Source organism: Macrobrachium rosenbergii, chromosome 45 (assembly GCF_040412425.1).
Source record: "Macrobrachium rosenbergii isolate ZJJX-2024 chromosome 45, ASM4041242v1, whole genome shotgun sequence".
In the NCBI taxonomy this organism is placed as follows: domain Eukaryota; kingdom Metazoa; phylum Arthropoda; class Malacostraca; order Decapoda; family Palaemonidae; genus Macrobrachium; species Macrobrachium rosenbergii.
Window position 1 is genome coordinate 30789386 of NC_089785.1, and position 16355 is coordinate 30805740.

Here is a 16355-nt window from a genome sequence, read left to right on the forward strand (position 1 = left end):
ACACCCTTCTGAGTAAGACTACTACTAGTCAAAACAAACATCAATTTCAGACTCCCGTTATCTAAACGCGATAAGATTAAGCCCCACGAATTAAGTAACACCAAAACAAGATAATTACCTCGCCACAGACCTAATTACCTCTGAAATTACGCTTCAATCACGCCTTTAACGGTTAAAAATGTCGCATTTAATGGAGGCCCTGGTCGACTGGTTCGTGTCTCGGGGCACCTTGAGCAAGATGGCCATCGTAGATTTCGGGGTGCAGTGGGCGGCTTTCTCTCTCGCTAATGTCTTCCAGACCGAGAAGTTTTACGATCTGACCGGTGGGTGTGGAAGGAATGTGGTAAATGTTGGTTTAGAATGACTTAATTGTGTATCGTAGTGTAGCTTTAATTTTCGCCATTAACCATTATGAAAGGTGGAGGGGGGCGGGTTAGTTCGCAGGGTAGGGGAGGGAGGGGTGAGGCATTGGTAATTTCACCTCTTAAGATTAGCCCAGTCCCCCCCTAATCTGTATCTGATATCCAGTGTTATGTCTCGGGGGGGGAGGGGGGGCAAAAGCCCCTTCGCCCAGGTCGGGGGACGATGCCCTAAGGCAGGTTAGGGTAGATCTTAGTAGTAGCTCCGTGGCGGCGTTTCCTTCTAAGTTGACTTGTTCTGCAGATTTACCTTAAGTTTTTGTCGCACTAATGTAATTAACCTGTAATTAACCCCTGAGGTCCTTCCAACAAGGGGGTTTCCGTACGCGATCTTCGCAACGCAGGGCACGGGTATATACGTCTCTTTGGAGCGGCTCACATCCCGTCTGGCAAGTGCGATAACTTGCTAACGTGTGGGTACTGCCCCCCCCCCCCGGGCCAGTACTAAACACGACGTAGGGACCTTCCACTTGGCCGATAACAAACAAATGCGGAGCTACTACTTAGAATTACCCAGGTTAGGAAAGTAAGTTCTGGTTTACGTCAGGTTACGACACTCTTTTAAAGGTTAGGTTACTGTATGTTTATGTTTTTTGTTTGCGTTTATGATATTTTCAGTCTTTTGTTTGTGTTTTTACGTTGACCCCCAGGGGGCGGGTGCTAAACACAGCGCCCATTTTGCCCGTAAACTCTTTTACCAGACCAGAGGAACGCGGTATTCGTCTTCAGTTTTACCGGCAGCAGTAAGCTAGTTTGCAGATAAAGGGGTCACAGCTAATTTGGGGGAGCGAAGGGGGTGGCCAGGGTTGGGAAGCAAAGCCCCCAGGCCTGGGAAGGGCTTGACATCTGTTTATTACTAACCTTTATTTATTTCATATAATATTTGATTAAATAAAATGCAGAATCAGTTTACCTCTGTGAAGCGCCATTCTTTTGACATGTTTAGTGTGTTTCTGACCATTAGCGTAAGGATTGTACAAACCATTCATGTTTTTGTTTTTTCCTAACACTTAAGCTGTATGTAACAATTATGGGGGTTCTGGGTGGGAAACTCAGGTTTTTAGAGGGGTCAGGAACCAAAAATGAGTGAATTGCACCAACAGGAACGGCCTACAATGCATAAAGTTGGTGCTAAGTCGTTAGATAAATACGTCGTTCGTGTCTGCAATCGGTATCGGTCGCAAAACGCTTCATAACGGACAAAGATGTCGTGAGGCCAATTATAAGAATACAGCCTAACCGTCCATAATGTAATGTAATGTAGGGCACCTGATCCTTACCTGACGTAGGTTAGGGCAAACAGACCCCACTCTCTCTCTCTCTCTCTCTCTCTCTCTCTCTCTCTCTCTCTCTCTCTCTCTCTCCTGGTGACTAGAGTGCCATAAATCATAAACCTTAAATTAAGAAATTCATCTCAACCTAACTGGTTACTTGTTGCTTAACTGGAATGGGGAACAATCTCTGTCTCACCTTTAAGGTGTGCACAGCATATGCCATACCTAACGGTTGAGAGGTACATAGGTATTATTAGTATTATTATGATTCAGTAGATGAAACCTATTCATATGAACAAGCCCACGAAAGGGGCCATTGACTTGAAATTCAAGCTTCCAAAGAATATGTTCATTATGAAGGATTAAGAGGAAGTAAAGTGAAATGCAGGAAGAGGAGATCCCACTTATCAAAAAAGAAAAAAATAAATTAATAAGTAGATAAAGTATTAAATTGCATGACATCCTCTGGGAGGGTGTTCCACAGTCCAACAGTGTGAGGAACAAAGGACCTCCGGAACTGAGAAGTTCGACAGAGAGGCACATTTACTTCATATTGATGCTGCTGTTCAGCAAATCTGGTTGCTCTTGGCAGATAAAGGGGATCAGGGATAATTAGTGAATATGAAAGATCTCTGTTGAAATACAACTTACGAAAAAGTGACAAACAAGAGACCATCCGTCGATGGTCCAAGTCATAGTTGCTACTGTTAGGAAACACAGACCTACCACCACGAACCGCTCTATCTGAAAGAGATAAATCTCTGGCAGCAGCAGACATTCACACCGGCAAACAGTATTCCAGTAAAGGAAGTACAAATGACCTAAAACAGGTTGCATTGATTTTATCACTGTTATAACTACTGTATACATATGAGGCCTTACGAACAATACCTAACTTTCGTGCGGCATTTGCTGAAACGTTCATTAGATGTTTTTCAAAAGTTAGATGTGAGTCAAAAGTTACACCTAGAATAGTTAAAGCTTCAGACTCATTCAGCAAAGTTCCATCCACCTGAAGGGGAGGACGGGGTGGGAAACCTGTATGAGATGTTCTAATCAATACTGTTTTCATTTTACTGGAGTTCAGCCTTATACCCCACCGACTACATCATTCCCTGATCCGGTCCATGTCCCGATTGAAGCTGAGGGCAGCTTCATTTCTCATAAGTGGAGACTTTACTACACCCACAGGTGTTGCATCATCGGCTTACTGGACAATCTTGTTTTGTAGGCCAACAACCACATCACTTGTGTACACTAAAAATAACACTGGACCAAGAACACTGCCTTGTGGAACTCCGGACCCAATATCCACCCACTCCAAGATTCTGAAGTTTATAAATAAGTGCCTTGTGATTTACTGAATTGAAAGCAGCACTAAAATCTATTTGAATTACTCTGTACTCAAAACCCTTATCAAGGTTCCCTTGCAAATGGCATGTCAAGTCTTAAAGTGTATCGCAAGACCTAACTGCTTCCTGTGTGCATATTAACTATCAGCTAACAATCCTTTAGTTCCACATATGTACTTATATAGTGGTTTAAAAATAAGTTTGTTCCGACACAATATACAAACCCTCGGTCCTTTACGTTAAGATTACTTTTAGGCGTAGGCTGGAAACGGCCATTGAACTTCAAACAAGGTAGTTAGGCAGTTAACTGCTGTCCGGGAGGCAGGAGTACCGCCTGCCCGGATGTAAACATTCCAATTTGCTTTCAGCCGTCGTGGAATGCGGGCGTTGTTTCTTCGCTCTCTGCCTGACTGCCTTTTTTCTACTTTTTTGGTGGGAAATTTCCTTGTTTTTCCAAGCATGAATGTGACATGCCTTCTAAGCCTTCCTATCCCCAGTGTGTGTGCCCTAGGGTAGGAGGCAAGAAATGTAACACCTTTAGATCCAGCGTCGACACGGACCCACACGCTCTCTGCCCATCTTGCAGGGGGCGTGTGTGTTCGCGCAACGCTCCATGTAGTGAGTGTTGTTCTTGGTCTCCCGAGCGATGGAAGAGGTTCAAAGGGAGGAGAGGTTACCGTCGTAAGCTAGCCAAGGAATCGTCTGAGGGTAACACCCCCCTGATGACTCTGGTGGTGGCTAATGTGTCGGGTTCGTTTCTCCCTCCCTGAGAACTTCCCCTGCTTGCTACCTCTCCCTCGGGTGAGGACTCCCCCTCCCCTTCCTCATTTGTTTCATCGGGTGTGGAAGGGCATGGGGAATGGTTGACCGGGACATCGTCTCAGGGGTCTCTTCTTGTTCTTGGGGGGGGAGTTTTTCCCCCGGAACAAGTAGTGACTTCCCAGCCTAACCCGACTTTTTCCTCAGGTTTTGGGTTGATAGCCAGGCGTCAGACCTATCCTCGACCTGGCTACACCTGGGTCTACCTGGCGTTCCGTCACTGGAGGGTCTGGTATCGCATCTGTCTGGTGCTCCAGTGACAACACACACGGCAACCACACTCACCACCACCTCGGTTACCATGTCGGTATTTGCCAAGTTACCCGTGTCGGTAGCTTCTCATCTGGATACCCAGGTTTCGGCTGCCCCTGCCGTACACCACACAGTACCGCTGCCTCCTAGGTTCTTGGCCCCGCTCTCACGACCGGGGCCTTCCTACATGGTAACTTCTTCATTGCCGTATGTGACTGTTTCTGCCCCTTTTGCTGACCCTGGCCCGATAACGACAATGATTCCAGCTCCTCGCTTCCCTGTCCAGCCCGGCACATCATCTGACTCTCTCCCCATACCTTCAACCCTGGCTCGGCCCGGCCTGGCTGCTCGTGCATCACCCGTGCCTGCATTCCCGGCCCCGCCTCCTTATGTTCCTGGTTGCCGTGTGGATGCTCCCGCCCCGGTAACTGCTGGCCTGAGCACCATGTACACTGCCGGGGTTGCGCCAACTGCTGTGGCCCCCCTGGTGGCTCCTGCTTCATCGGCTGCGCCTGCATGGTTTGGGGACTTAACCGCGATCCTGAGGAAGATGGCGAAGAAGAAGAATAGATCAAGAAAGGTGTCGTCGTCTTCGTCTTCGTCATCATCATCGTCTTCGTATGCTGCCTCTTCTTCTTCTCCTTCCGAGGCTTCGTGGCCAAAGAAGAAGAAGTCTGCCTCTCCCCCCCCAAAGCGAGACTTCTAAGGGACTGGACTGCCTCCTTCTACAGGGAAGGCAGTGGGATCTCTCGCTGGCTCTTCCCGATCCACAGATCAGGGAACCACTGCCCTGGCCCCCCGGGTCAGTCACATCGGGAGCCAAGTGTGTGCAGACCATGGTGTCTCCCCCCCGCTCCCCCGCTGTGCCTAAGAAACCTGCTTCTAAGGCCAGCGGGTCCACGTCGGACACTCGTGTGCGAGTTGCTCCAAGTACCCGGTGCCCGGTGCCTCGACTCTTCCTGCTGGTACTTCTGCGAGTGCCAAGTCAGATTCCTGGGACAGTGCTTCGGTCCCTCGGGTCCGAACGCCAGGAGAAGCAGAGAAGAGGTCCCCTGCTCAGTCTTCCCAAGAGGCTACGGCCTCGAAGAAGACTGGGGCGCATCTAGAGGACAGCGCAAGCTCATGCCAGCGAGCCGCGCGCTCGACTCCTCCCAGTCCCCAGCCACGTCCGCGCTGCCAGCCTGGCTTGGGGGAGGCTCGCGTGAGCTGCTCCGCTCTCCTCGGGAGACTGCTTCGCCTAGGCGAAAGCACTCTCCTCAACCTGGGCTGCTGTCACCACCGCGGGTTGGTGACCGCTCCCGGCCCGCTGCCCCTGTTGGCTCTGCCAGCAAGGCCAGTGGGAGTGCCCGATCCTCCTCGCCTGTCCCCTCCACCTCTTGGGCTCCTTCCAAGGGGCAGGAGTCAGACAGGAAGAATTCTGGCGAGTTTTCTCCCCAGAGTTCTACCTCAGGGACATATGAACCTGGCTCGGTCCTCGACTCGACCAGGTCTTACATCCGCATGGTGCAGGAAGGATCACGGGGGGAGAGTAGATCGGGAGGACTGCACTCTGGAAGGACTTGAGGGTCCTCTTCCCCAGGATGTGGACACCCCCGAGATAGAGGACTTTTGCAGAGGTTATTGCGCTGATTCGTCAGCACAATGACCTCCGGGAAGGGACCACGGCCTCAACTGTGGATCGTTCGTTGCGCCTCGAATCCTTTTGGGGACCCAAGAAGGAACCCAAGGCTTTGGTGGGGCTGCCGTGGTCCACGCTTGCCGAAGGGGTCCTCGACCAGGTGAACAGTCTTATGTCTGGGCAAGACATTTCGCTTAGGTCGAGCTGCTCAGATAAGTTTCTTCCCCCCCCCCCCCCACATCTGCCTCGACAGAAGCGCTTCTACACTCCAGTGGAGATGGCTTTGCCAATTAAACAGGTTGACCCGGACCTGACACGTCTGGATCCAGGTCTTACGTTGCAGCAGCTTACTGCAGAGACCATCTCCCTCTCTCAGCAAGAAGCCGCAACCCTGGAAGCCACCGCCATGGCGGCCTTCCCAGCAGTCTCCTGGCTCGATCTGTGGTCCTTCACAGTATCGAAGATAGCTGCTTCCTCGGGCGCTATCGTGCCTGGGGAGGACTCCACCTTTGAGAGACTGTGCCAGTCTGGGGGTAGGGCTATCTCCTACCTCGCCCACCAGACGGCAAACCTGTGGGCAAACCTGGTCCTGAAGCGGAGAGACGCCATTCTCTCTCACTTCTCCAGGTCTGTAGGACCCGAGTCGGCAATAACCCTGCGGAATGGACCGTTGCTGGGTTCCGCCTCTCTCTTCCCTAGGGAGTTGGTGGACGCTGCGGTGGACAAGTGCTGGGCTGATGACAGCGACCGGCTTGTCCACCAGGCAGTGGCCAACACCTCTGGGTCTTTGCATGCCATTGCGGCCAGGCCCTCAGGCCAGGCTGGCACTTCCTCAGCCCCTAAGAAATCCCAGTCTTCGAAAGGGTCCCGTGGAAACACCCAGTCTTCGAAAGGGTCCCGTGGAAACACCCAGCCTTCTTCCTCTAGAGAGGGTGGTCCTTCCCACCCCTTTCAGCCCACTTTCCAGTCCGGTAAAGGGGGCAAAGGGAAGAAGAAGGGGGAAACGCTAGGGGCGGCGTTCCCCCTCCCAAAAGCTGCCAAAGATAGGGGGTGCCTGTTGGGCCATTGGGCAACATGGCAGCGACACGGAGCTGAGACCTGGATAGTGGATGTCCTTCGGGAGGGATATCTACTATCCTTCGAGCCTCGGCCTCCCCTCACCTACACTCCGGTCCATCTCCGCACGTACGTCCAAGGATCTCTGAAGGACACTGCACTACAGCAAGAAGTGCAAGCCATGCTGAGCAAGGGTGCTGTAGAAGTCATGTCGGACCAGTTTCCAGGCTCTTACAGCCACGTCTTTCTCGTAGAGAAAGCCTCAGGGGGATGGAAACTGGTCATAGATCTCTCTCCCTTGAACCGTTTCATTCGCCAGACTCGGTTCATGATGGAAACAGCGCAATCCGTGCTTGCTTCCATCAGGGAGAACGACTTCATGCTTACGGTGGACTTGAAGGATGCATATTTCCAAATACCCATTCATCCGTCCTCTCGCAAGTACCTCCACTTTATCCTCGGGGAGACAGTCTTCCAATTCAGGGCACTTTGCTTCGGGCTCTCGACCGCTCCCCAGGTGTTCACGAGAGTCTTCTCACTCGTGTTAGCTTGGGCCCACTCACACGGGATACGTCTACTGAGGTATCTCGACGACTGGCTGGTCCTGTGCTTGCAGTTGCTACAGGACAGGGATCGGCTTCTCGAGTTTTGCCGCGATCTTGGGATCGTGGTGAATCTCAAGAAGTCAGATCTCACCCCCAAGCAGAGGATAAAGTACCTGGGCATGCTGATACACTTGGTGGCAGCGAAAGTCTTTCCCGTGGACTCTCGTATCAGCAGGTTCAGGCAGGCAGCACAGCTGTTTCTGTCACGACAGGAGCAGCCAGCCCGGCATGGCAAGTCGTCATCAGTCACCTGTCGTCACTGGAGAAGCTAGTGCCTCATGGGCGTCTTCACCTGCGGTCTCTACAGTGGAGACTAAAGGAGTATTGGTCCCAGTCTCGAGACCCCCCAGTCCTTCCTCATTCCTCTTTCCGAGGAGGTGAGGGAGGATCTTCGCTGGTGGATGGACGACAGGAACCTCTTGATAGGAGTATCCCTGCATACTCCCCCTCCGGACATGCTACTGTTCTCAGATGCATCGACCAAGGGATGGGGCGCACACCAGGAGGAGTTGCTGACTTTGGGAGTGTGGCACCGAGACGACAAGGGAGGGCTCCACCTTTGGGAGATTGTGCCAATCTGGAGGTAGGGCAGTTACCTACCTGGCCCACCAGATGGCTAACCTATGGGCAAACTCGGATAGCCAAGTTCGTGGGCCCTGAGTTGGCTTTGACCCTACAGTATGGACCGTTGCTGGGTTCTGCCTCTGTCTTCCTTAGAAAGCAGGTAGACGCTGCAGTGGACAAACATTGTGTTGAAGACAATGACCGTCTTGTCCACCAGGCAGTGGCAAAGACCTCCAGGTTTTCGTGTGCCACTGGGGTCCGACCTTTGGGTCAGGCTAGCGTTTCCTCCGCCCCTAAGAAATCTCAGGCTTCAAAGGGTGCCCAAGGAAACACCCAGCCTTCTTTTACCCCTGCTAAGAAAAGTATGCAGCCACGCACCTCTCAATTCTCCTTCCAGTCTAGAAAAGAGGGCAAGGGAAAGAAAAAGAAAGGAGATGCTTCTGTTCTGAGATACTTTGAGTGAGGAGTTGCTGATTTCAGGTGTGTGGAGCCAAAATGACAAACACCTTCACATCAATATCCTGGAGCCCAAGGCAACCTTTCTGGCTCTCCAAGAGTATCAGGATCAAGTGATGGGAGACTTGGTGGTGTTGTTGAGTGACAAGACCACAGTAATGGCATACTTCAACAAGCATGGAGGCAAGAAGAATGTAGTGGTAGACAAGCTCAGTCGTCAGGGTCAAGTGATAGGGACAGAGTGGTCCCTTCACACCAACATCATGGAAATGTTTACTTTATTGGGTCTTCCGTCAATCGACCTGTTTGCCACCTGGCACAACAGAAAGCTTCAAGTGTTCTGCTCCGCTGTGCCAGACCCATGGGCCGCTGCAGAGGACACCTTCCAACACCCATAGGACAACCTAAACACTTACGCCTTCCCTCCGTTTTGTCTGATTCATAAAGTGATCAACAGGGTAATGATCACTCCGAATCTCAGAATGAGCCAAGTGGCCACATGCTGTTTGGTATCCGGATCTGCTAGCTCTACTTTTGGTAGATCTAAGAAGTAGCTCCACGGCGGCGATTTCCTTCAAACTTGACTTTTTCTACAGTTTTTTGGTTGCTAATTATGGATTTACCTTCAATTTTTGTCGCACGAATTTAATTAACTTGTAATTAATCCCTAAAGTCCATCCAACAAGGGGGTTCCATACGTGATCTTCACAAGACAGAGCACGGGTACATCTGTTTCGAACAGTTCATATCCTGTCCGGCAAGTGCAATAACTTGTTAACTTATGGGTACCCCCCCCGGGCCAGTACTAAACACGGCAAAGGGACATTCCATTTGGCCGACAACGAACAAATGCACCGCCAGTATCAGAAGCCCTAAAAGTGTAGAAAAAACCAGTTTCCAAGGTAAAAACAGGCGTAGAGCTAATACTTATCCTTTTCTGAGGCACTAAGAGAGATTCCCCCCTGGCACAACCTTCTGTGTCAACCGCAAGCAGAACGGTACCATCAGTCCGTGAGTTCCCTGTCTCTTCACAGTTGGAGACTATCCAGCATCTCTTGCAAGCGAGAGGCTTTTCTCGCCGCACAGCGACAGAGATATCAGGATACCTTCGCCAATCCTCTGCAGCAGCATACCAGGGGAAATGGTCGGAGCTTCTATTCACCAGGTAGCGGACTTCCTCGTCTTTCTTCACCAAGAGAAGCTTCTCTCTGTCTCAGCCGTTAAGGGATATAGGGCCACCCTGGGCCTAGTCCTATGTCAGAAGGGCGTGAATATCTCCTCCTCATTGGAGATTTCCTTGCTGAAGAAGAGCTTCAAAAGGTCTTGCCCTTTCAGGGAACTCAGGCCCCCTGAGTGGGATGTGATTCTCGTACTTAGGAACCTGACCCATGCACCGTATGAGCCTTTACGAGAGTCGTCAGGCAGGAATCTGACCCTCAAGACCTTTTTCTTTCTTGCCCTGGCATCAGCCAAGAGAGTAGGTGAACTTCATGGACTTTCCTTCAGCATTAAACACTCGAGGGGATGGAGATCAGTTACACTCAATTTTTCCCAGATTTCAGTAGAGAAGACTCAGAATCTGTTGGTACCTGATGCCAGATTTGAGTCCTTTAAGATCCCCTCCCCAGAGGACTTTGTTGCTAATGAACCAGACGAGATGGTACTCTGTCCTGTTAGAGCGCTGTGGTACTATCTTAATAGGACTCGACATCTCTGGCCTGAGTGTCGACGACTCTTTGTTAGTACTGGCTCGACCAAGAGATAGGTGTCCAAGAACACAGCCTCTTTGTGGCTTCATAAAATGATCAAACAGGAGTACGCTGCAGTGCAGGTGTCGATGACACCAGTACATTCCAGGTGAGAGCTCACAAAGTCAGAGGCGTTGGTCTGTCCCTCACATTCAGGAAGAATCTGTCAGTTTCTTAGATACTGAAAGCAGGGGTGTTTCCTTCTACCTTCGGGACATTGCCCTCAAGTCCTTGGACACTTTTTCATTGGGTCCTGTGGTGGCTGCTCAACAAGTTGTGTAGCTTACCTGGCTCCTCTAAGAGGACAGATAGCATCTCACCTAAGGTGTTCGGTTATGAAAGAGAAGTGTGTGTGTGGGTGAATGGCCTGTCCTCCCTCCTCTTTCATAATCCTAAACCCTCTCCCTGCTGGCAGAGGTAGGCTGCGAGCCATCACATGCTGGAACTGGCGTTCAATTCAGGTGAATGCCACATAGAGTAACCATTCTATTATCTATTGTAGATGTAAAGAAGCAACCCTACCCTTTTTTCTAGCAGGGGGAGAAAGGGGCCTAGCAATAAAACAAAACCAGTGCTTATACATTGCTTTATTGCTTCCAGTATATAGATTCATCCTAGCCCTTTTCTGTGTGTTGAAAAAAGTAGGTGATTACATAACAGAAGAACATGTCAGAGCCCTTTATGAAATACCTCGTAGGGGGTAGTGCCATCACTTCACTATAGGCATTACTTAAGGTTCTTTGCAGCGTCCTTTCAGCACCTAGCTGCAACCCTTTTCATTCCTTTTACTGTACCTCCATCATACTTTCCACCCTCTTTAACAGTTGTTTCATTGTGCAACTTTGATGTTTTCCTCCTGTTACACCTTTTGAAACATTTTTATCCTCAATTTCCCTTTCCACACTGTATGACCTCATAGGTTCCAGTGCTTTGCCTTTGGCCTAATATTTATATTCCATTTCATTCCCTTCAGGAAATACAGCAGGTGTGTGGGTTAGATGCTTGGATGCTCTGACAATTGGAAGTGAAGTCCATGACAGCTATTTCATTTGAAACTTTGTGCAATAGGAATGGTGACATAACCAACCCAGGAGTGCATTAGTGTTTCATAGAATTCTTTTGTAGACCACAGTCATTCGTAGCTTCTGCTGAACGTGGCAGGATTGAGTTCTAATCAAAATCTGTGAAATGTTCAGGATTAGCATTCATGAAAATGCGAATGGAGGTGAAAGGTCGTCTCCCTCATTGAGTACAGAAATGGAAGGTGTTCTCCAGATGGTCTAATGGAGGTGACCAGGATTGGCTTTAGAAATTGCAGCCCATGTTACAAATTACAAAGTGATTACAGTATTTGCATTTTATATATCAAATCCCCAGAATTTTTAAGAAGTCAATCCTTTGGTCACTTTAGTTTTTAATAGGTTGCACAGGAACCTTCATGCATTCCTCTGTAATACTTTGCTGCTGATTAAAGATCAGGAATAGTGTAGAGCCCTGATTGGAGGTGAATCATACAATTATTGTGTTTTAATATATTGTTATTAGCAGTTTCTTTCCCTGTGAATAGACTAAAAAATATTGATTCATTCATTTATGATTGTTTGGTCTAATACCTGTCACTAGTACCACATAGACCACAAGGAAATACTTTTCTCCTCTGGGACTGGTTTGGGTATTTTAACTCTCAAATGTTATAAGCATCATCTTGAATGAATATTGACTTTTAATGTTATTGTGTAAATCTTCTTCCCAGGTTCTTCAACATTCCTCTTAGTCGCTTATCTCGCATACAAGTGGCACAACAGTGGGCATCCTCGGCAGCTGATCCAGACGGCATGCGTTTCAATGTGGGCCTTTCGGTGAGAAATTGTACTTGAACATGTTTTATATAAATACAAAACTTTGTTTTACTTTGCCATTAATTGCAGTGCTTATTTAAGCGCCGAATCTTGAGGAACTTCCGAAACACAGTATTTTTTAATTTGAATTTTGCATTGAAGAAATACGTCAGCCAAGAATTATTATTCAGAAGAGTCATAGTTTATTTTATTCCTTGTTTCATTTTGCAATAAATTACATAATATGAGTGCTGCCTTCATTTGCTTTGACCAGCAAAAATAGTAGTAAAACTTATTGATTACCAAATTAAAGTAAAATTGTTGAACTGTCAGACACAATTGAGTGAAGGGTCATGGGAATTATTTATGTCCTTTGATTACCAAGCTAAAAAAAATTGTCTTCACGGCTGCTGCATAAATATTTGGGACAGTCCTATTACTTTCATTGATGCCTTTTGGCTGGTAAAAGGTTATAGACAGGTGTGAACTAATAGTTATGGGAACAACTTGGTTGTTGCAGAAACAGGTTTGTTTATACGAAACTTAAAAAATTATAGGAAATGTTGTCGTTTTGTATACATTACGACATACAGTATTACTCATTGATGCCAAATAGCTAGGTGACTGAGTGACTGGCTTATCTTTGTATAAAATCAAAACTGAGTTTTAAATTTCTCTTATTCTCTAACCTTAATGTGGTGGCAGTTTTATAGATAAAAAAAACTGTTGGCTGAAATGTATTAATAAGTTCATGGTCATTATCATTTTGCCCTTCTGAAATTAAGCATTGTGTCTTATTCTTTGTTTATTAAATTCAGTAATTTTTTCAAGAATTTTGATTTCAAAGAAACGTTATCGAGAAGATACAGTCGATATATTGACCTAATGTGCATTCTAAAAGCGGTGTAATGTGTTTTAGATTGGGATTGTACCTGTTCACTCGCATATTGAAAGATGGAAAAGACAGGCGTTTCGACAAAATGCGAGGAGACCCTATGAAGTTTTTCTATGCCTGGACTCTACAAGGTAAGCGGGTGCGAGAGGAATAGAACTTGCCCCTCTTGGTGACTTAGAAATTTGGAAAAGGATAATTGTTTTTCAGTGACCTCTCTGTTGTGCTCTTCTCCAGGATGACCTCTCTCTCTCTCTCTCTCTCTCTCTCTCTCTCTCTCTCTCTCTCTCTCTCTCTCTCTCTCTCTCTCTCTCTCTCTTTATAGGTATTATTTTGGTTATTGTTCTCGTCAGCTCAAGAGAAGAATTTCTAATTCTGTCAGATGGCATTTTGACACCCTAGAGGCCACCTTTTCCCCACACATATTGTAACTGCCTCATTCCTTCTCCTACAGCTTTGGAATTCCCTGCTTGTTTTTCCCAACTTAAAACCTTCCTCCCTTTAAGAGACATAAATGTGTGTCATTTCCTGTAAGGTCAAACCTCCACAATGATTTTTTCTCTCCCCTTTCTAGTTTTCTGTAAAAGAAAACTGTTGTGCCAGCTTTGTATTTCTGTCTGCCCTCAGATCTTAAAAACTAATGAGGCTAGAGGGCTGCAAATTGGTATGTTGATCATCCACCAGCATTATACAGTCATCAAACAGATCTTTGTGGTGGCCTTGACCAAATGGCAGCCCTGTAGCCTCAATTGCGCGAAGAAACTTCAGCACATTTTATTATTGATTCTGATTCTTTGGTTCTGGGCTAGCCATTTAGTTGTGCTCCTGGCAGCACAATATCAGGATGAGAGCCACTCAGTCGGGCTCAGCATGTTTAAACATGACTTCATGGGCCTGTGCTCATAAAGCATTATGATTATTAGATCACAGAAAGACAGATCTTTGTGGTGGCCTTGATCATAGCTACAGAACAAGGCTGTACAGAAAACTCAATTGTAAGAAAAGTAAGAAAACTAACCAGATAAAACAATTGAACCACAATAAAACTCCTCTGGACTTGCTCAGTAAAAAACACAGCTTTTGCATTTAGTTTAACCGCATGACTAGGAAGGCTTTCAAAATGGGCACAGAGCTTCTTGAAAACTACGTGTTGGTCCTCGTTTTATTTATGGTGGGGATCCGTTCCAGTGCTGCGCTGTAAGTCAATGTTTTGCCGTTATCGGCGCCGGCGCCGTAACTTGATGTTGCATCAAGCTACAGTGCCGTAAGCCTTTTCTTGCCGTTAGCACAGTCAACGGCACTCACAGAGCTGTAGCTTGATGCAACGTCAAGTTACAGCACTGCAAAACGATGTCAACGGCTCTGAAACAGCGCCATAAGATGGAATCCAATGTAAGTCGGTGTCACCGAAAGTCATTGATGTACTGTAGTATTGAACTGCACAGCATAAAAGGCAAGTTTTTGAGAGAAAACTGCAGGATTGGTACAGTACTACTTTGTAGAAGGTTTAGTCTGGGAGGATCTTTATGCAAAGAATGATCAGAATTATGAAAGATTTTGCAAAGTACGCACAACAAGCTAATCAGATTACAGTGCCAGGTGTTGATGCTAAAATCTGGAGTAAGAAATCTAATGGATTCAAGTGTTGATCCAGTTTAAGATCTGTGACACAGTATTCAAAATGTGGAAGGTTAAAAGGCTAAAAAGATTTTCTCATGATAGATGGGTCTCCAAAAATCTGATGTCTTAATGAACTGCCAAAACTCATCTAGCATTTAGTAGCACTCTTGAATCCAAGGACTCTACAGTATGAGTTGCAATATGCTGTTGACACTAAAGAATGCTGTCTATCTTGTAGCTTGAATATTGCTGTCACATTACCATCAGGAAATTCTTTAGATTTCAGTATGTACATTTTCTAATCTGTTTGCAAATGACTTAGATTGGAAAAAATATATGAAGACTCATTATATAAGCATTTATTTAGTTTGAAAATTTAATATAACATTTAGTGAAATTAACAAGAAAATTCTTTTCAGTAAAGGAATTTTTGCATTAAAAAATCATGATTGAATTAGAAAGTGCATAAATTTTATATCCTGTTGTAAAAAAGAACATAGATTTTCATAGTAGTAGATATGAGTGTATTGTAGTTTTAACTTTAACCTGATGTTGTTATTTCCTTATATTTCTTTATTATACAGGGGTGTGGGTGTTCGTTACAATTCTGCCAAGTTTGCTGGCAGTTTCATCTCCTCGACAGCGGCCCCTAAGCACGAGAGACTATGTGGGGTGGGGTGTTTGGTTGATAGGCTACCTGATTGAAGTTGTTGCAGACTACCAGAAATCATCCTTCAGGAACAACCCAGCAAATAAGGTGAGTATGGTACCAGTTATTGTTTCCGAGCCTTCCTAGGAAGGTGATGACAGGTATTTTATATTGTTTTCGTAAAGCTGCCTGTGTCTAGAGTTGGAATTGGAATATAAAATTTAGGCTAAAGGCCCAAGCCCTGGGACCTATAAGGTTCAGCACAGAAAATAATGTTGAGACAAATATCAGGAGAGGGTTGAGGCAATTTAGATATAAGAAAGAGAATAAGAACAGAGGTACAACAAAGAGATAAGGGCTGAAGGGACACTGCAAAGAACCTTCAGTAATGCCTACAGTGCACCGTTTGAGAAGCACTGATGGCACTACCTCCCTACCAGTGCCTTTGTCTAGAGATGATGGTACTAAAGCTTCAGATCTTTCGGTTAACCACTGTTAACCATGACAGGATGTTTTTGTCTTCATTTGTTTGTTTGCATGTTTGGTAATAGATTACACAGGAACATGTGAGTGGATTTTCACAGTTGATTAGATTCTCAGAGAGAGAAATATGTAAATTTTATGGGTATATTGCTCAGTCTTATTTCAAGTGATCCGTGCATTAGAAATCGTGATCCATGCTTTAGAAATCAAGACCCTACACACTTTTACTTAATAAATTAGTAAGAGTTTAATCGTTACTTCATGACTGGCAGTGGGGATTAGATGTGGGAGAGCCAGGAATTTATTAGGGCAGAGAACGGCCATTTTACACAGTGGAATGCTTATCCTTGATGGAAGGCTTGCAGTCTCTGAATGCTCGTTTGAATACTACTTTCCACGTTGTATGTAGGATCAAGATCATTATGATAGGCTTGCTCAAAGCAGTGGTATGTACCCCTTTTCTCAGCATCGACAATCATGATTCAGATTATTGTCCAAAGATAGCTTGTTTGGCTAGCTTTATGAACTGCACTATAATAAGGACTTCACTCTTGCTTCCTCTGCCTTTGAAAAGCCTTCACATTCTGTCGTGGTGCTGCAATATTGCATTGTTAAGTGCCGAAGGTCTTCTTCTAAGTATTAAAGTTGTGGGAAGGTGTTCATGGCAGCTTTGAGAAGCTATTACGTTACTTTCAAGTGGTGTACACTTA

At 46.4% G+C, this 16355-nt stretch overlaps 1 protein-coding gene across 1 annotated transcript in view; it reads left to right on the plus strand.

The window, feature by feature from the left end:
* Positions 1-16355, plus strand: part of LOC136829864 (uncharacterized) — an 18937-nt gene continuing 2582 nt past the window's right edge. The window contains exons 1-4 of the mRNA XM_067088878.1: positions 1-323; positions 11917-12022; positions 12921-13027; positions 15098-15270. Coding sequence (XP_066944979.1) covers positions 179-323; positions 11917-12022; positions 12921-13027; positions 15098-15270 — 531 coding nt within the window. The 5' untranslated portion in view covers positions 1-178. The remainder of the gene's footprint in view (positions 324-11916; positions 12023-12920; positions 13028-15097; positions 15271-16355) is intronic.